This window comes from Schistocerca piceifrons, chromosome 4 (assembly GCF_021461385.2).
Source record: "Schistocerca piceifrons isolate TAMUIC-IGC-003096 chromosome 4, iqSchPice1.1, whole genome shotgun sequence".
Lineage (NCBI taxonomy): Eukaryota > Metazoa > Arthropoda > Insecta > Orthoptera > Acrididae > Schistocerca > Schistocerca piceifrons.
In genome coordinates, this window is record NC_060141.1 from 40,815,926 (window position 1) to 40,837,869 (window position 21,944).

General features: G+C 40.4%; 2 protein-coding genes across 2 annotated transcripts in view; one reads left to right on the forward strand and one right to left on the reverse strand.

Moving 5' to 3' along the window:
• The window catches only part of LOC124794926 (PWWP domain-containing protein 2B-like), a 210,552-nt gene extending 208,053 nt beyond the window's left edge, over window positions 1-2,499 (reverse strand). The window contains exon 1 of the mRNA XM_047258634.1: window positions 2,304-2,499. Coding sequence (XP_047114590.1) covers window positions 2,304-2,455 — 152 coding nt within the window. The 5' untranslated portion in view covers window positions 2,456-2,499. The remainder of the gene's footprint in view (window positions 1-2,303) is intronic.
• The window catches only part of LOC124794927 (sideroflexin-2), a 155,372-nt gene continuing 135,918 nt past the window's right edge, over window positions 2,491-21,944 (forward strand). Inside the window, exon 1 of the mRNA XM_047258635.1 lies at window positions 2,491-2,616. The gene's annotated coding sequence lies outside the window, so the exon portion shown is untranslated. The remainder of the gene's footprint in view (window positions 2,617-21,944) is intronic.

A 21,944-nucleotide genomic window follows, 5' to 3' on the forward strand; every position in this document is an offset into this window, starting at 1 on the left:
CAGGGGTCGTAACCCCTGCAACCCACAGAAGATAAAGATGCTTCAGTAGCTGATTAGTGTTTTTTGTCTTTTTAAAAAAAAATCTCACGGGATAGAACGAACAGATCAGAAAAGTAAATAAAATAAAATAATACAGAACTAGAGACAGCACACTCAAACCAAAGTCCGCGCCGTCATGACGTCACACACGACAACACCCTTACGTCACGGGTCAAAGCCGACGCGTTGGATCGGACGCTTCTGTCGACCCACAATGTCAGTGTTTTGCTTTGTCTGTTTGTACACATATGACATCAGATGCCATATCATCATTACATCAAGGGTCAAAGCTCACATCCAGTGTCAATAGGTGAAACCTCACTGGTTTTTGCTCCAGAATGTACGGAGTACATTACTTATAATTTTCATGTTCTACTAAAATGAAGTATTACAATTAATCATCAAGTAGATTCTGTGCCTGTATGAAAGTTAATGTTCTGAACCCAAAGGCCAGCTTTTCCTCACAGCTGCAAATTACTGTGTCATTAAATATGTTTACTGACATTGACCAGCACATTATAACACTCCCAAAAATATTTGATTCCTGGTTCTGTTTTAGTAAAATATCAGTTTGGTGACATAAAACAATTGCTACAGCGGGTTTCTCTCTCATGAGGTGAAAAAAGTCTTGCAAAAGTTTCCTCGACCAGCCACCTTTAAGTAACAAATAAAATGTTTTCCTTCTCATCCTGTGTGGTAAGTCTCTCCTGACCTGGATTTCTGGGTAACTTTCCTGAAATCCACCCCAGTTCTTTTCCTTCACCCCTCTTCCTTCCCTTCAACCCTCCTGCCTGAAGAGGAGCCACTGGCTCCAAAAGCTTGCCTGATTACAACCCTCTTATGTGTGTGTCCTGCCAGCACTTGGCGAGTAATTTTTTATCTATTCAATTAAATTATTTTGTCCAAAATAATGTTTGTGTTATTCGATTAGGAATGTCTCATTTGTACTGAATAATTCCACAAAGTTCTGTATTACGTGTTACTGCTGTTGTTGCAGTTCTCCATACTACTCTATCCTGTCTGAACCTCTTCATTGCCAAGTAACTACTAAATCCTGCATCTGTCTGGATCTACTTACTGCACTTATCTCTTCGTTTCCCTCTACGATTTTTGCCCCACTCACTTCCCTCCAGAACTAAATTGGTCATTTCTTAATATTTCAGGATGTGTCCTACCAGCCAATCCCTCCTTCTAGTAAGGTTACGCCATACATTTCTTACACAACCAAATGCAATCTGGATCAAAATTCAATATTTTTTTCATGTCCACATAAAAAATAAAACTTGACGGGAAATAGGCCTATCTGGTATAAAGTAAGATCAGAGATATGTCCAGAATATGGTACTGATTTTCGAAATAAATGGATGGGAGTCTAGGGTTTGGCATACCAAAGGTCACAAGACCCGTCAAACATGTGCTGTAAATATTAGCCAGACAGTAAGTTGATGAGTCTCATTTTTTCTTGAATTTATTATCCAAAGCTGTGATAAAAGAATCCACCACATACTAACCTACTTTCAGTCGAACTAAAACTCATTTGTGTGGCAAATTTCAATCCTACAAGCTACTGAGCCTTGGCAGGGGTGTGTGTGTGTGTGTGTGTGTGTGTGTGTGAGAGACTAAACGCTCCTCCCCAGTAACTAGTGATATAACTTAACTATGTTATATCACTCGTTTCTAAGGAGAGCAATCTGATTATGCACGTGAGCTAAGGAAATAAGACGATGCTATTCCCCGGTGACATTACATAAGAGACCTCAACAAATTAAAATCTTACATATCTCACAATCAAAGCCTTTTATTAATTTCGAAGAGAAGTTTCACGCTCAAGTAAGTTTCAACTGAACAAAAAGTTCGGAATCAGTGTTCCATTTGACTTTCTTCTCTATTACACAGCCCTCTCTGGCCCCGATGGTATAGTAAAATAACAAAAATTTTATGAAATTTTCGGTACACGTACCGCACAGTAAAAGGTAGGGATTACATGCGACACAGCTGTCCATTGCCAGGGTAAATATTTTAATACATAACGCACATATGCTAATAGTGCTGTTGAAAACACAAACAATAAGAATGGAACAAATGTGACTATTCGACCGCAGTTTCCTGTACCTAGCATGTATGAAACGTTATAAGAGAACCTCCAAATTATTTCTAGCGAAGAGCTTCATGTATTTATGTTTAATTAAAACCAGGAACATTATTCCAATACTATGCAGTGTTGGCACGCTACGACTAGAGCTATAAACCAATCGTACACTTACTTTTTCGTTGAATCCAGCAATACGCCTTGATATAACTTAGTTTCATAAACGAAGGAAACTACTAGTATGTCTTGCAGAGCTTCCTCAACATTCACTAATATTTTTGAATTTTTCAATATTTTCGACAGTGAAATGGTTTCTGTGTCCGCCATATTGAATAGTAGAATTATTACCCAGCTGTCTTGGACGCATTTCGTCCCGCGAGGCTGGAAGTTGGTTTCTGAGCATGCGCAGTGTGTGTTATACAAGCGTTAATAGTTAATACACTGTAAGGGACGTGTGTGCTATCGATAGATAGGTATTTTGCATTTCGGTGAGAATTTTATTATAATTCAGCAATAGATTTCAGATTGCCCCTTATTTTTTTACCTCCGTGGAAATAATTACGAAAATTTGAAAGGCTGTATTTCGTTGTACTTGGATAGGAGTGAAAGCAGCAAATGTCAACTGGAAAAGTGCGCCTGGTTGTTCTGTTAAAAATAAATAAGGAGCCTAATATCTAGAACTGTCATTCATTGGCGGTCTTGTTCAGTAGTAGTTGAAATTGTCCGTCGTAAATTTCAAAGACCGTGATATATCTGTTCGTATAGGCTTGTTCCAGTGTTATTTATCATTTTCTCCATGTACGCAACAAACGAGCGGCACAGTATATTTCAAAGCATTTATATAAACGAAATATTGAATCTTTAAATAACCATAGTACTAATATTCAGCAAGGTGACAACAGCTACCTAACTTTTTGCACCCCCCCCCCCCCCAATTTACTTAGTTGCCTTCGGTTAGTAAGAAGCAAACAACACGGAGACGAATATAAAAACCTCCTCGTCGTTGCTATTTATTGGTTAGTTAGTTACATATATAAAAGTAGATTCTTAGACAGTTGTCATCACAAGCACAAGAAACCTCTGCAGTGAAGGACTGATCATCATTTCGTGTTCTGTAAACAGTATTTAACATAAACTAGATTTAGACCATATCTAATTTATTTATTTCATGTCTTGTACAAAACCATATACGCTTTAATGTGTCACTAATTTTTGTATACTTTAATTGCTTGCTTTCGAACATTGCCTTGAACTCTCTCTTGAATAGTGACGAATGTGGACGAAGTCATGACTTGCCACGCAGTATAAGTACACTTCTTGTATAACATGTAATCTAAAAGACCAAATAAATAATTTAATCCAACATAAAAAATCTGCTTTGTATACATTAATTTAAATACTTCTTAAAAAGCTTGCTGTGTAGGCATTATTACTGTATCCCGAAGAAACCTGTAACAAAGCTTCTAGCACATGAAATGTGCACTTCTGAAACTATCACTATGTAGACTATACAAAAGAACATCTCTAACCTGATAGTAAGTGCAAATTTAGATAGTGACATATATATAAACCTGTTAAGAGAAGGAAACATGTTTCTGAATGAAAATTTATGAGAGTGAAAAAATATTAAGGTTTTGAATACAGTTGTGTGTTACTCCATAGGCTTAGTTCCATTCATAAAGCTAATATCTTCTTAGGTTTTTAATGTGCAAATGCACTGTGCTTAGGTATGGTTAAGGTATTGACTCTACAATTCTTCCCATACTATTGGAGCATTTTGAAATGCTTAAGACATTGTACCATTTATTTAATGTAACATTAGGAGTAAAATGTGTGCTTCAGCTGTTATCCTTTAATGTGTGTGTGAATTTTGTTCATTGACTGCTTCTAATAGTTGATCACTGCTTCAAACAATGCTGTAATACAGATCCAGATTCAAATAATTGAAAAAGTCACTTACTCTCCCATTTTTATTTACGTACTCATTTTATACCCTACACACGAGTCACCCTGTTGCATGGGACCGATGACCTCGCTGTTTGGTCCCCTTCCCCAAATCTACTGCCTGTTACATGGGTCATGTACTTTGATAGTACTATCTACATTTAATCTCAGACAGCAATCTAAAAAAGGAACAGGCCATTACAAGGATGATGTGACTTAACAAACAAAAGTGCTGGCAGGTCGATAGACACACAAACATACACACAAAATTCAAGCTTTAGCAACAAACAGTTGCTTCATCAGGAAAGAGGGAAAGACGAAGGGATGTGGGTTTTAAGGGAGAGGTTGAGTCATTCCAATCCCGGAAGCGGAAAGACTTACCTTAGGGGGAAAGAAGGGGTATACACTCGCGCGCGCACACACACACATATCCATCCGCACATACACAGACACAAGCAGACATTTGTAAAGGCAAACTCTTTGCCTTTACAAATGTCTGCTTGTGTCTGTGTATGTGCGGATGGATATGTGTGTGTGTGCGAGTGTATACCCCTTCTTTCCCCCTAAGGTAAGTCTTTCCGCTCCCGGAATTGGAATGACTCCTTACCCTCTCCCTTAAAACCCACTTCCTTTCGTCTTTCCCTCTCCTTCCCTCTTTCCGGATGAGGCAACAGTTTGTTGCGAAAGCTTGAATTTCATGTGTATGTTTGGGTTTGTTTGTGTCTATCAACCTGCCAGCACTTTCGTTCGGTAAGTCACATCATCTGTGTTTTTAGATATACTTTTCCCACGTGGAATGTTTCCCTCTATTTTATTATTATTATTATTATTGGTGTTTTGCCCTTAAAGAGCGCATTTGGACTAAACTACATGGCCAGTTCCTTTTGCTGCCCAAACTTCCCTCATTCGCTCGCTGTGTTTCTGTTTCCGGTCCTCTGTCCATGCTTCTTGTCGGCTTTGTGTCTTCGGCTTCATCTTGATTGCCTTTTTGGTTGCCCATATTTCTTTCATCTTCTGGCTGTGATCTTGCTTGCGTTCTTCGGTCCATTTTATGCCTGTTCGTTTGTCGCATTGTATCTCATGTAGTTTACTTTTCTTAATGATGTTTCTGAATTTTATTCTGTCGTTTATTGTGTCTGCTGTTATGTTGAGCTGGTTCAGGTCGTTTTCTACCTCTGCCACCCATTTGTTGTTTCTAGTGGTTACCCAGTCAAAGATCTGTTTGGTCAGCCTGTGTGATGGCATTCTGTATAGGTGTCCATAGAATTGTAGTCTGCGTTTTCTAATCTTTTCTGTGATTGTCTCCGTATGTTTGTACAGTTCCTCTGTAGGTTTCTTGATCCATATTCCATTGTTGTTAGTTGCGCCAAATATTTTCCTAAGTATTTTCCGTTCTACTTTTTCTAATTGCCTGATACATGTATGCCCTAGGATTAGTGTGGTCTCTGCTGCATATAGTGCCTCGGGGAGCACCACCGTGTCGTAATGGCGTAATTTGGCTTTTTGTGAGATAGACTTCTTGTTGTAATGATTCCACACTACTTTGTATGCCTTGTCCAGTTTAGTCTTTCTTTCTTCGTTTGAGTCTCTGTTATGTCCACTCATTTGTAGTGTTTCACCGAGGTATTTGAAGTTTGCTGTTTTGTAAATCGTGCCATACTTTGTGTTCAGAGATGAGAGTTTCTTTGTGCTCATAAACTGTGTCTTTTCGTAAAAGATCTGGTAGTCCAGTTTTGGAAGCAATTTCGTGCAGTTTTTCAATAGTGTCTTTTGTTTCCTTTATACCTTTCGTGACAATCGCCAAATCGTCTGCAAAAGCCAGGCATTTAATCTGTAGGTTTCCTAAGGTTATCCCCTGTTGTGATGTTTCCCGTTCTTTTATGACCTTATCTAACACCAGATTGAAAAGGAGAGGTGGGGACCATCGCCTTGTCGGACACCTGTGCGAATTTCAAAGGGCTCTGATATATATATATATTTTATATATATATATATATAAAATAGAGGGAAACATTCCACGCGGGAAAAATATATTTAAAAACAAAGATGATGTGACTTACCATACGAAAGCGCTGACAGGTCGATAGAAACACAAACAGACACATACATACACACAAAATTCAAGCTTTCGCAACAAACTGTTGCCTCATCAGGAAAGAGGGAAGGAGAGGGAAAGACGAAAGGAAGTGGGTTTTAAGGGAGAGGGTAAGGAGTCATTCCAATCCCGGGAGCGGAAAGACTTACCGTAGGGGGAAAAAAGGACGGGTATACACTCGCGCGCGCGCGCACACACACACACACACACACACACACACACACACACACACACACACACACACACACACACACACACATATACAGACACAAGCAGACATATTTTGGTCTTTAAATATGTCTGCTTGTGTCTGTATATGTGTGGATGGATATGTGTGTGTGTGCGAGTGTATACCCGTCCTTTTTTCCCCCTAAGGTAAGTCTTTCCGCTCCCGGGATTGGAATGACTCCTTACCCTCTCCCTTAAAACCCACTTCCTTTCGTCTTTCCCTCTCCTTCCCTCTTTCCTGATGAGGCAACAGTTTGTTGCGAAAGCTTGAATTTTGTGTGTATGTATGTGTCTGTTTGTGTTTCTATCGACCTGCCAGCGCTTTCGTATGGTAAGTCACATCATCTAACATTCCACGTATATCTAAACACAAAGATGATGTGACTTACCAAACGAAAGCGCTGGCCGGTCGACAGACAAACAAACAAACACAAACATACACACAAAACTCCAGCCCTCGCAACCAACGGCTGCCTCACCAGGAAAGAGGGAAAGACGAAAGGATGTGGGCCTTAAGGGAGAGGGCAAGGAGTCACTCCAATCCCGGGAGCGGAAAGACCCACCTCAGGGGGAAAATGACAGGTATACACTCGCATACACACACATATCCATCCACACATACAGACACAAGCAGACATATTTAAAGAGAGAGAGAGAGAGGGGCTAACACATCTTCAAAATATTAATTAATATATTTGCCTGTAATAGTAAGACAAATAAAGGAAAAATGATTTTACTTAATGACTATATACAGGCTATGTGGACCCAAGTTGGGACGGATTATTAAATCTCAAATCATGTCGTAGCACACACAGATCTTTTTTATTGCCTTGCACTTTTCTATGTGTACTGCATGTGCAGAAATTAATTTTTAGTTAATGTAAAGATGGTTGCTGTGAGACTCTAATATTGGCCATCATTTGTAACTGTTTTTGATCTTGTATAACACAATAAATAAATTCAGCATTGCTCTTTTAATGTTATAATTTGGTTCCTCAGAGTGCAAAGTTCCCCATACAACAGTTTCATTCCTCCCATGTGTTGTTCAGAATTTTGCTTTCATCAGTTATGCAGTACATTTTGATTTCTTAAATGCTTTTTTTTTAAGTCGTGGGCATAGGTTTGTTTTATTGTTGGCCATTCATCTAATGTTCATTTGCATTACATTAGATGATAATATCATTCCATTATATCAGTTAATTGTTTCATTGTGTTATAGGATAAAATGTACAAAATCTAGAATAGTATGCACATTTTAGTCCTGTTTCTGATTTCATTTCCTTATTCTGTGGACATCATTAATATTTAACTTTGAGAAGCCATGTATTTTATATAAATGTTGCTGTAGCATTATGTTCATTTTAATTTTATGTCACCCTCAGCAGTGTAGGAGCTGTGGGAGGGGTGTAGCCCAGATGGTACAGGAAAAAGTAGGGACACGGTACCGCGTCACAAGTTTTGTGAAGCCAAGTGCTGGCCTTAGCCAGGTGACAGAGGACAGAGAGAATTTGTGCAAAGTTTTTCGCAAAGAAGTTCAGGTTATTATAGTCGGTGCAAAGGTGAACAGCCTGGCTAAGATCAGTAATTACAGCATTGGCGTAACCTTGATGAAATAGGAGTAGCAGCTTTGCCCACAAATGAACTTTGTGGAGGTCCTACGGAGCCATGACCAGCCCTGGGTAAACATTGCTGTGAGCTGCATAAACACTGAGTTGAGCAGGTTACTGTTGACCAAAACAAAATCTCATACGAGTGCAGTGCCAGGTACTGCAATTGGGAGATGGGAACATACTAGACATATATGGGCTACACTTGAATAGGAGAGGGAAAAATAGGTTTCTGAGCTTCTTGCAGATATGTGTGCGTGGAGGGGGGTGGGGGCACGGGGCACCATCACACATACCAACAAGATCTCTGGTTACTGGAGTCAGTGGCACCATTTTTAAGTTATAACCAAGATTCAGGCACCCTGTTTCAAAAGGAGTGAAAATAACAGAAGAGCCCCATAAAATGCTTAATAATGCACAGAAAAGTAAAGTTAGCTTAAATGACAATTAAATCAAGACCCTAAGCTGTCAACAGGGGTCGATATACATCAACGGGGACAGTTGAAAATGTGTGTCCCGACTGGGACTTGAACCCGGGGTCTCCTGCTTACATGGCAGACGCTCTATCTGTCTGAGCCACCGAAGGCACAGAGGATAGTGTGACTGCAGGGATTTATCCCTTGCACACTCCCCATGAGACCCACATCCCCAACTTAATGTCCACACACTACATTCGTAGTGCCCCTGCCCATTACACTCATTACTCGCAGAAGACAATCTTACCGTGTCCCATAAGATTTCAGGCAATGCGTGTGCATCCAGCACAGAAGAAGGAGGTCAATGGCTGGTTATCTGTTCTTTCGGACATGTCCATCCATTTCATCCATATATTAGGGAATTAAGAGGCAAGGTAAAAGAGCTTCTTGTGTGAAAAATTTAGAGAGCTCTGGAAAGGAAAGATTGACCTCCTGTGCCAATGTGAGCAACACGTAGCTACAGGGCTGGATAAGTTATGTATAAAAGATTACATTGTCGCAGCTTACTCGTGTGGAAGTGACATGGGAAAAGGAGGAGTTGTTACATACATTAAGACGGAACACAAGTTCAGAAACCTTGAGACAAGTAGATTTTGTAGTGATCAGCACACAGAAGTTTGCATTTGTGAATTGATGGTGAAAAATAGGTCACTTTTAATTGTAATTGAACACCACTGGGAAATTTTGAAATATTTATGAGGAATCTTCATTCCTGACTACGCTGTCTGTGAGACATCTGGAGTTAATAGTCTGTAGTGACTTCATTGTAGATTTCCTAAGGGATTCTGATTGGAAAAATTACCTGGGTACCTTATTAGGACTCTATAATTTGATCTCGGTAATTAAATTTCCAACACCTGTGGTTGAAGGCAGTAGGATCGTAATTGATAATGTTTTCTATGAAGAAGCTAAAAGGAAGAAAATAATGGTTTACTCAGTAACAAATGCTCTTTTGGATCATGATGCATAGTTAGGATAAATGACATAGTGCCTTACAGTACGGATACTCCTCAGTGGAAATCAGTTGGCGACTGTTGGACAAATGTTTTTAAGAATAGTTTACTGGAATTAGCATGGGATGTAATTTATAATGAACCAAATGCTAACACAAAATGTAATCTATTCCATGATAAATTCATATCATTTGAAAATATCTTTCTGCATAAGATAATCAGAAAGGACACTAAACAGCTCTGTAAAATACCATGGATCACTAGAGGGATTCAAGCATCTTGTGAAAGGGGAAGGGATATGTATATTTTGGCAAGAACAAGTAGGTGTACTGCAATAGTTGCACAGTACAAAACAATACTCAGATTTACTGAGAAAGGTTATTTAAAAAATCAAAGAACATACACATTATGTCAAAAATCAGTACTTCCAACAATGGACATAAGGCTATATAGTGTGCAGTGAAACAAGAGACAAGACAACCAGCCACAGAAGAATACGTAACATTTGAACTGAATGGAACATCTATAAATGATGAGTTGCAGGTAGCAAATGTGTTTAACAATCAAAATATCAATGAAAAATCCAGGATGGGGTGTAACAATATTATGAAAAGGTTAGTTGCTACTCAACATATATCGGAGATACTGAGCTGCAGGTAGGCATAACAAAAAGACTGTCAGATTGTGAGCTTTCAGCCAACATAGCCTTCGTCGGAAATAGACAAGACACACACACACACACACAGTCTCTGGCTGTTGAGAGCAGCCAGAGACTGTGGTCAAGTGTGTGTGTGTGTGTGTGTGTGTGTGTGTGTGTGTGTGTGTGTGTGTGTGTGTATTTCCTACGAAGGCTTTGTTGACTGAAAGCTCACTTTCTGACAGTATGCTGTGCCTATCTGTGACTCAACATCTCCACTACATGATGAGTGGCAACTATCTTGTATCAATAATCATTTCTTAAATATAGCAGAAAACATAGCCAGAAACAGTTCAAGAGCAAAATCAGAGCAGCATGTTGAAAGTGTAACGTTCATAAAATTAAGTCAAATAAGTGTATCAACAACTTCATCTTCTGAAATTATGAAAATTACATCATCATCATTTAAGACTGATTATGCCTTTCAGCGTTCAGTCTGGAGCATACAGTTCCTCGATGATCCCCTATTCAGTGCTAACATTGGTGCCTCTTCTGATGTTAAACCTGTTACTTCAAAATCATTGTTAACCGAATCCAGGTACCTTCTCCTCGGTCTGCCCCGACTCCTCCTACCCTCTACTGCTGAATCCATGAGTCTCTTGGGTAACCTTGCTTTTCCCATGCGTGTAACATGACCCCACCATCTAAGCCTGTTCGCCCTGACTGCTACATCTATACAGTTCATTCCCAGTTTTTCTTTGATTTCCTCATTGTGGACACCCTCCTGCCATTGTTCCCATCTACTAGTACCTGCAATCATCCTAGCTACTTTCATATCCGTAACCTCAACCTTGTTGATAAGGTAACCTGAATCCACCCAGCTTTCGCTCTCGTACAACAAAGTTGGTCGAAAGATTGAACGGTGCACAGATAACTTAGTCTTGGTACTGACTTCCTTCTTGTAGAAGTGAGTAGATCGTAGCAGCTGAGCGCTCACTGCATTAGCCTTGCTACACCTCGCTTCCAGTTCTTTCACTATGTCGCCATTCTGTGAGAATATGCATCCTAAGTACTTGAAACCGTCCACCTGTTCTAACTTTGTTCCTCCTATTTGGCACTTAATCCGTTTATATTTCTTTCCCACTGACATACTTTCGTTTTGGAGATGCTAATCTTCATACCATAGTCCTTACATTTCTGATCTAGCTCTGAAATATTACTTTGCAAACTTTCAATCGAATCTGCCATCACAACTAAGTCATCCGCATATGCAAGACTGCTTATTTTGTGTTCACATATCTTAATCTCACCCAGCCAGTCTATTGTTTTCAACATATGATCCATAAATAATATGAACAACAGGGGCTTACCCCTGAAACTACTCTGAACCATGAACTCAATATTACCGTCAACTCTAACTGCTGCCTGACTGAAAATTACACATACCCCCAAAAATAAAAGCTCGTCTGGTTTTTATGGTGTTTTCAATGGAGTACTAAAAACTTGTTTCCATGAAATATATGATGCATCACTAACTCTAGGTATTTTTCCATAGGGGCTGAAATATGCCATTGTTAAACCTCTTCTTAAGAAAGGTGATAAGAGAGATGTCAGTAACTACCAACCTATTTCACTGCTGACATCATTTTCCAAAATTTTTTTGGTAGGTGATACGTAGAATAGCATATCACCTTAGCAATAATAGTACCTGTGAGAAACCGTAAGTTGGGTTTCAGAAGGTTTGTCCTACTGAGAATGCCATTTACACGTTCACTCACCAGGTTTTACAAGCCTTAAATAATAAAATTGTGTCGGTTGGTATTTTCTGCAACCTGTTTAAGGCATTTGACTTTGTGACTCTCAGTACATTTCTAGATAAATTGATGTTTTATGGGATTGATGGTATAGCCTACCAATAGGTAATGTCATATCTGACCAAAAGAATGCAGAAAGTTCTACTCAGTAATTCAAGCAATATAGACCAAGGATGTAAGTCTGACGTGAGAAATCGCGTATGGGATTCCTCAAGATTCAGTCTTAGGTCCAGTACTGTTCCTCACATATGTAAACCATCTTCCGTCTAGTATACAACAAGCAGAATTATTTGTTCTTGTAGATGACACTAGTATTCTAATCAACCCAAGTATATGAACAGAAACAGAAGAAATGGTAAACAAAGTTTGTAAAAGTATCGTTGGCTGGTTTTCGGCAAATGGTATCAGCCTCCATTTTAAGAATGCGCAACTGTTCAGTTCTGCACATCTAGGGGTACTACACCAATGATAAGTATAATGCATTGTAAGGAAATAATAAATAAGATGAAACTTCAGTATTCTTATGGACCCATATTGATGAGAATTTAAATCAGAAAAAAAAAACCATTTTGGAGCTCCTAAAACAACTTAGTTCAGCCATATTTGCACTTAGAATCAGTGCAAATTTTGGGGAGAGAGAAATCAGTAAATTGACACATTTTGCATATTTTCATTCAGTAATGTCGTATGGAATAATGTTCTGGGGTAATTCATATTTAAGAAAGAAAATCTTCATTGCGCAGAATAATATGTGGTGCTCACCCATGATCATCTTGTAGACATCTGTTTAAGGAGTGGGAGTTAGGCACTCTAACTACTGCTTCACAGTATATTTATTCCCCCAAGAAGTTTGTTGTAAATAATCCATTACAGTTCAAAAGGAACAATGAGGCACATAATTACAATACCAGACAGAAAAATGACATTCATTACTCCACATAAAGGTTGTCTTGATCCCAAAAGGGGGTGCACATGCCGCAACAAAACTTTTTGATCACTTACCTAGTGATACAAAATGTGAGAAAGACAGCAAAGTAAAATTTGATAACAAACTAAGAAATTTTCTCCTTGAAAGAAAACTAGTTCTGTTCTGCAGAATAATTTCTATTACCGTAATATGCAAGAGGTGGTCTGTGTTACATGTGTGCACTTTAATTAGTCTAATCATGTATTCATGGTCCCTAAGGAAGAAATACGTAGAGAACTATAATATATTCTTAGTTTCTTTGTCTAATACTTACTTGTTTTTGTAACTTGTAAGCAGACTTTCTTGAGGCAGTTTTTTCAGTATTTTTTGAATCTTTCCAGTTGGTCAAAAAGTCCAACACAGCTCATGCTGCTCTGCTGTGTATATATTCAGTGCCCCCTGTTAGTACCATTTCATATGGGTCCCACACAGTTTAGCAATATTGTAAAATGGGACACACAAGAAGTAATCTCCTTTGTAGATTGGTTGAATTTTATGATTAACCTACCAACAACCCAAAGTTAGTTGTGTTTGGTATGGATCGTGCACACTTGTGCAATATTCGAGGATGGGTTGCACAAGAGTTTTGTTAGCAAACGCTGCGTAGAGTATGGTAGTACCCATCTGGGTGGGGTGGCAGTCTGACTTATAGCATAGTCAAAGGTCTAGGTTAGGTTGGAAAGTGATAATTTGGTTGCCAATTGAGTTGGCAAAGGCAGTGAATGTATAAGTGAAATAAAGTTTGTGGTAACACGTGGATCTGTAGCATAGCCTGATATCCACATTCTTTCAATGCACTTTCCCATATGCAACACACTTATCATTGCAAAATCTAAAACCACAAAATAAATTCAGAATACCTCTATTACCCCCCCCCCCCCCCCCATTAACCATGGACCTTGCCGTTGGTGGGGAGGCTTGCGTGCCTCAGTGATACAGATGGCCGTACCGTAGGTGCAACCACAACGGAGGGGTATCTGTTGAGAGGCCAGACAAACATGTGGTTCCTGAAGAGGGGCAGCAGCCTTTTCAGTAGTTGCAGGGGCAACAGTCTGGATGATTGACTGATCTGGCCTTGTAACATTAACCAAAACGGCCTTGCTGTGCTGGTACTGCGAATGGCTGAAAGCAAGGGGAAACTACAGCCGTAATTTTTCCCGAGGACATGCAGCTTTACTGTATGATTAAATGATGATGGCGTCCTCTTGGGTAAAATATTCCGGAGGTAAAATAGTCCCCCATTCGGATCTCCGGGCGGGGACTACTCAAGAGGACGTCGTTATCAGGAGAAAGAAAACTGGCATTCTACGGATCGGAGCGTGGAATGTCAGATCCCTTAATTGGGCAGGTCGGTTAGAAAATTTAAAAAGGGAAATGGATAGGTTAAAGTTAGATATAGTGGGAATTAGTGAAGTTCGGTGGCAGGAGGAACAAGACTTTTGGTCAGGTGATTACAGGGTTATAAATACAAAATCAAATAGGGGTAATGCAGGAGTAGGTTTAATAATGAATAAGAAAATTGGAGTGCGGGTTAGCTACTACAAACAGCATAGTGAACGCATTATTGTGGCCAAGATAGACACAAAGCCCATGCGTACTACAGTAGTACAAGTTTATATGCCAACTAGCTCTGCAGATGATGAAGAAATTGATGAAATATATGACGAGATAAAAGAAATTATTCAGGTAGTGAAGGGAGACGAAAATTTAATAGTCATGGGTGACTGGAATTCGTCAGTAGGAAAAGGGAGAGAAGGAAACATAGTAGGTGAATATGGATTGGGGGCAAGAAATGAAAGAGGAAGCCGCCTTGTAGAATTTTGCACAGAGCATAACTTAATCATAGCTAACACTTGGTTCAAGAATCATAAAAGAAGGTTGTATACCTGGAAGAATCCTGGAGATACTAATAGGTATCAGATAGATTATATAATGGTAAGACAGAGATTTAGGAACCAGGTTTTAAATTGTAAGACATTTCCAGGGGCAGATGTGGATTCTGACCACAATCTATTGGTTATGAACTGCAGATTGAAACTGAAGAAACTGCAAAAAGGTGGGAATTTAAGGAGATGGGACCTGGATAAACTGAAAGAACCAGAGGTTGTAGAGAGTTTCAGGGAGAGCATAAGGGAACAATTGACAGGAATGGGGGAAAGAAATACAGTAGAAGAAGAATGGGTAGCTCTGTGGGATGAAGTAGTGAAGGCAGCAGAGTATCAAGTAGGTAAAAGGACGAGGGCTAATAGAAATCCTTGGGTAACAGAAGAAATATTGAATTTAATTGATGAAAGGAGAAAATATAAAAATGCAGTAAATGAAGCAGGCAAAATGGAATACAAACGTCTCAAAAATGAGATCGACAGAAAGTGCAAAATGGCTAAGCAGGGATGGCTAGAGGACAAATGTAAGGATGTAGAGGCTTGTCTCACTAGGGGTAAGATAGATACTGCCTACAGGAAAATTAAAGAGACCTTTGGAGGGAAGAGAACCACTTGTATGAATATCAAGAGCTCAGATGGCAACCCAGTTCTAAGCAAAGAAGGGAAGGCAGAAAGGTGGAAGGAGTATATAGAGGGTTTATACAAGGGCGATGTACTTGAGGACAATATTATGGAAACGGAAGAGCATGTAGATGAAGATGAAATGGGAGATAAGATACTGCGTGAAGAGTTTGACAGAACGCTGAAAGACCTCAGTCAAAACAAGGCCCCGGGAGTAGACAACATTCCATTAGAACTACTGACGGCCTTAGGAGAGCCAGTCCTGACAAAACTCTACCATCTGGTGAGCAAGATGTATGAGACAGGCGAAATACCCACAGACTTCAAGAAGAATATAATAATTCCAATACCAAAGAAAGCAGGTGTTGACAGATGTGAAAATTACCGAACTATCAGTTTAATAAGTCACAGCTGCAAAATACTAACGCGAATTCTTTATAGACGAATGGAAAAACTGGTAGAAGCGGACCTTGGGGTAGATCAGTTTGGATTCCGTAGAAATGTTGGAACACGTGAGGCAATACTAACCTTACGACTTATCTTAGAAGAAAGATTAAGAAAAGGCAAACCTACGTTTCTAGCATTTGTAGACTTAGAGAAAGCTTTTGACAACGTTAACTGGAATACTCTCTTTCAAATTCTGAAGGTGGCAGGGGTAAAATACAGGGAGCGAAAGGCTATTTACAATTTGTACAGAAACCAGATGGCAGTTATAAGAGTCGAGGGGCATGAAAGGGAAGCAGTGGTTGGGAAAGGAGTGAGACAGGGTTGTTATTCAATCTGTATATTGAGCAAGCAGTAAAGGAAACAAAAGAAAAATTCGGAGTAGGTATTAAAATTCATGGAGAAGAAGTAAAAACTTTGTGGTTCGCCAATGACATTGTAATTCTGTCAGAGACAGCAAAGGACTTGGAAGAGCAGTTGAACGGAATGGACAGTGTCTTGAAAGGAGGATATAAGATGAACATCAACAAAAGCAAAACGAGGATAATGGAATGTAGTCAAATTAAATCGGGTGATGCTGAGGGGATTAGATTAGGAAATGAGACACTTAAAGTAGTAAAGGAGTTTTGCTATTTAGGGAGTAAAATAACTGATGATGGTCGAAGCAGAGAGGATATAAAATGTAGACTGGCAATGGCAAGGAAATCGTTTCTGAAGAAGAGAAATTTGTTAACATCGAGTATAGATTTAAGTGTCAGGAAGTCGTTTCTGAAAGTATTTGTATGGAGTGTAGCCATGTATGGAAGTGAAACATGGACGATAACCAGTTTGGACAAGAAGAGAATAGAAGCTTTCGAAATGTGGTGCTACAGAAGAATGCTGAAGATAAGGTGGGTAGATCACGTAACTAATGAGGAGGTATTGAATAGGATTGGGGAGAAGAGAAGTTTGTGGCACAACTTGACTAGAAGAAGGGATCGGTTGGTAGGACATGTTTTGAGGCATCAAGGGATCACAAATTTAGCATTGGAGGGCAGCGTGGAGGGTAAAAATCGTAGAGGGAGACCAAGAGATGAATACACTAAGCAGATTCAGAAGGATGTAGGTTGCAGTAGGTACTGGGAGATGAAGAAGCTTGCACAGGATAGAGTAGCATGGAGAGCTGCATCAAACCAGTCTCAGGACTGAAGACCACAACAACAACAACAACCTCTATTAGTTAATGGACAAGCTTCAGATGGGTATTTTGATGCATCTTATGAACATATATTGCACATAAATAACAAAATAACCAAGTAGATCCACTTTTACCCAATCTCCGTACTAGACTGATTGCATTTTCATCACCTGCAAATAAGGGCCTCGTGTTTCTGCAGATTGACATATTCAAAACATTTCTCAACAAGAAATATTTTATGCTGTTCATACACATCTTCAGAAAAGAGTTTGGCATCTCATCTAGCCCTTCTGTTTTCCTGATTTCTCGTTGTATTGTGAGGTATATTGTGGCATCGTTGTGGGTGCTACATTTTTTTAGCAGCTTCTTTGCATTAGTTGCAAAATAGTCACTTATGTGTGCTCTTTCTGGTTTCTATTTAATGGGCCGCTGATTTGCATATGTGGTGATGGCGCCCGATAGCGACCCAAATGGGTTGTATAAGATTTACATCAGGCAGATCTGTTTGCCAAGAATCGAGGCGAGTTCACGATAATGTTCCTTCAATCACTGTAACATGGTTCTGGCTCCAAGATGTGGACAGTTGCACTGCCGAAAGACGACATCGCCCTTGGGGAAGACATCAAGCATGAAGGACTGCAGATGATTTGCAGCTGTCTTCGATTATAACCACAGATCTCATACATGTGCAGGAAAATGTCTCCCATTGCGTAACACTGCTCCCACCAGCCTGCATTAGTGGCATGCTGCATGTTTCGAGCTGCCGTTCACCTTGATGATGGCGTTTGTGGAGACGGCCATCGACCTAGTGTTGCAAAAATGTCATTCATCTGAAGAGCCGACATTGATCGACGGTCGAATCCTGATGATCCTATGCCCATTGTGATCATAAACGATGGTGTTGGTAGGTCAACATATGAACACGTAGGGGTGGTCTGCTGTGGAGTTCCACATTCAACAATGTACGATGAATGGTGTGCTCTGAAACATTTGTGTGTCCACCAGCATTGTGCTCTTTTGGCAGAGATGCCACAGGTCACCATCTGTCCTAGTTTACCAAGTAGATGAGCCTCCGAAGTCCACATTCTGTGATGAGTCGTGGACTCCGACCATTTAGCACCTAGTGGTAGCTTTACAGTCCTTCTACATCATTCCATAGATACTCGCAACAGTAGCATTCAACCAGTTTCACTGTTTTCGAGGTACTTGTTTACAGGCTCTGCCAAATGATAATCTGTCATTTGTCAAAGTCATTTATCTCAATGGATTTTCCCCTTTTCAGCCCATATCTTCACTAGGGTGATCCCCCATATGTGTCTGGTCCGCTTAAATAGTTTTGTTATTGCGTTATATGCCCGCAAAGCCACCGGGCAGTGTCCAATGTCATGGTGGGCAGCAGTCATAATGTTTTGGCTTCTCTCTGTACATTATTTTGCCATTACACATTTTTTAAGGAAGCTGTGGATTCCTGAGTGTCTATATGTAACTGTTTAAATAATTATATCTAAAAACACAGATGATGTGACTTACCGAACTAAAGTGCTGGCAGGTCGATAGACACACAAACAAACACAAACATACACATGAAATTCAAGCTTTCGCAACAAACTGTTGCCTCATCAGGAAAGAGGGAAGGAGAGGGAAAGACGAAAGGATGTGGGTTTTAAGGGAGAGGGTAAGGAGTCATTCCAATCCCAGAGCGGAAAGACTTACCTTAGGGGGGAAAAAAGGACAAGTATACACTCGCACACACACACATATCCATCCGCACATACACAGACACGAGCAGACATTTGTAAAGGCAAAGAGTTTGGGCAGAGATGTCAGTCGGGTGGAAGTAAAGAGGCAAAGATGTTGTTGAAAGACAGGTGAGGTATGAGCGGCGGCAACTTGAAATTAGCGGAGGTTGAGGCCTGGCGGATTACGAGAAGAGAGGATATACTGAAGGGCAAGTTCCCATCTCCGGAGTTCTGACGGGTTGGTGTTAGTGGGAAGTATCCAGATAACCCGGATGGTGTAACACTGTGCCAAGATGTGCTGGCCGTGCACCAAGGCATGTTTAGCCACAGGGTGATCCTCATTACCAACAAACACTGTCTGCCTGTGTCCATTCATGCGAATGGACAGTTTGTTGCTGGTCATTCCCACATAGAAAGCTTCACAGTGTAGGCAGGTCAGTTGGTAAATCACGTGGGTGCTCTCACACGTGGCTCTGCCTTTGATCGTGCACACCTTCCGGGTTACAGAACTGGAGTAGGTGGTGGTGGGAGGGTGCATGGGACAGGTTTTACATCGGCGGCGGTTACAAGGGTAGGAGCCAGAGGGTAGGGAAGGTGGTTTGGGGATTTCATAGGGATGAACTAAGAGGTTACGAAGGTTAGGTGGATGGCGGAAAGACACTATTGGTGGAGTGGGGAGGATTTCATGAAGGATGGATCTCATTTCAGGGCCTGATTTGAGGAAGTCGTATCCCTGCTGGAGAGCCACATTCAGAGTCTGATCCAGTCCCGGAAAGTATCCTGTCACAAGTGGGGCACTTTTGGGGTTCTTCTGTGGGAGGTTCTTGGTTTGAAGGGATGAGGAAGTGGCTCTGGTTATTTGCTTCTGTACCAGGCCGGGAGGGTAGTTGCGGGATGCGAAAGCTGTTTTCAGGTTGTTGGTGTAACGGTTCAGGGATTCCGGACTGGAGCACATTCGTTTGCCACAAGACCTAGGCTGCAGGGAAGGGACCGTTTGATGTGGAATGGGTGGCAGCTGTCATAAAGGAGGTACTGTTGCTTGTTGGTGGGTTTGATGTGGACGGACGTGTGAAGCTGGCCATTGCGGAATATTTGTGTATAAGGAAGTGGCATCAATGGTTACAGGGATGGTGTCCGGGGGTAACAGACTGGGTAAGGATTCCAGGCGTTCGAGAAAGTGGTTGGTGTCTTTGATGAAGGATGGGAGACTGCATGTAATGGGTTGAAGGTGTTGATCTACGTAGGCAGAGGTATGTTCTGTGGGGGCTTGGTAACCAGTCATTATTTCTTCATCAGACAATATAAAACAAAGATGATGAGACTTACCAAACAAAAGCGCTGGCAGGTCGATAAACACACAAACAAACACAAACATACACACAAAATTCAAGCTTTCGCAACAAATGGTTGCTTCATCAGGAAAGAGGGAAGGAGGGGGAAAGACGAAAGGATGTGGGTTTTAAGGGAGAGGGTAAGAAGTCATTCCAATCCCGGGAGTTGTTTGGTAAGTCTCATCATCTTTGTTTTCAGATATATTTTTCCCACGTGGAATGTTTCCCTCTATTATATATATAATACTATGGTAAACACCGATCCTTTGATAATACGGATATGTTAGTAGGATCATTTTTATGCGAGACGACACTCCTCTACACGTCCCACAGCCAATGAAGCAGCTGCTGCAGAGGCATTTTGGAAATGCTAGAATTATCAACCGTCATTTCCCTGCAGCCTGGCTGTCCTGATAACCTGATCTTAATCCATATGACTTCTGTGGGGTTATCTGATAGATGTCGAATGTAGCTGAACTGAAGGCACACTTTGCGCAACATATTTTGAACGTGACCCCCGAGACAATCCATCTGTTACAGAATGTGCTGTTCCTCGATTTCAACTTGTGGCATAAAATGGCGGATAGCATATTGTACATGTCTTACACCGGTCTTACGACAATAAACATTGATGTTATTGTGCTGTTTATGCAGCTTTTGGCCTCAGGACAGCTAAAAACCAATTTTTCCATCCAATGTAGTATGACCTTGCTGTAGTGGATGAGCTTACCCGGAGTGTTGACTGACAAACTTGTGCAGTCTTGCACATTGAACAGTGTGGATGGTGTAATGCGCAATTACACCTGTAGCTATCATATTGTGATTTGTCTGTCATTTGTAGCCAACCCTATTTACATGAAGATGCTTACTGTCCATATATTGGTCAATTTTTATTTATTTATATGATGGTTCCCTCTGTGTCAATAGTATGCTGTTCAAATGTGACATCATTCTGAGCAGTGGTTCTTTTTCTGGAGAATTTTGAAACTGGAATTTTAGTCGTATATGAGTTTTGTGGTTTGGGCAGTAAAATAACTGACTGTGGCCAAAGCAAAGGGGAATAAAATGTAGACGCAATGACAGAACCAAGTGTTTCTGAAGTAGAGATATTTGTTAACACCGAACATAAATTTATGTGTTGGGAAGTCTTTCGTCAAGGTATTTGCCTGGAGTGAAGCCTGCGATGGAAATGAAATGTGGACGATAAATAGTTTTGACGAGGAGAGAACAGAAGCTTTCAAAATGTGGTGCTACAGAAGAACACAGAGGATTAGATGGGTGGATCATGTAACTAATGAGGAGGTACTGAATAGAACTGGAGAGAAAAGAACTTTGTGGCACAACATGACTAAAGGAAGGGATCAGTTGGTAGGACCCATTCTGAGACATCGAGGGATTGTCAGTTTAGTGCTGGAGGGAAGTGTAGTGGCTATAAATTTTGGAGGGAAGACCAAGAGATGAATACAGTAAGTAGATTCATAAAGCTGTTGGGTGCAGTAGTTATTTAGAAGTAGAGAGACTCGCACGGGATCGAATATCAGCTGCATCGAACAGTTTTCAGGAGGAAGACCACAACCGGAACGACGTGAAGGCTTAAGTTCTTGTTCACATTTAGTGCAGGTAATTGTGGTACTGAGAACCATAAGGGCCCAAAGAACATAGACGAAATTTTGAGAAGAATAGATGTTTGTGAAAATCAAATCTGTAGACAACCAACCAGTTTCACAGGTTTGGCTTGCTTTTTAATTCAGCCTCCACATCCTATATTTCCTAAAGAAAATAATGTATCCAGATAATGTTATAAATTTTGATTAATATTTAGGATTCTTATTATTCTAATTTACAAAATTTTCATAGAAAGGCTAGTGGCAATAGTATCTTTTTGACACTTGCAAAGTTC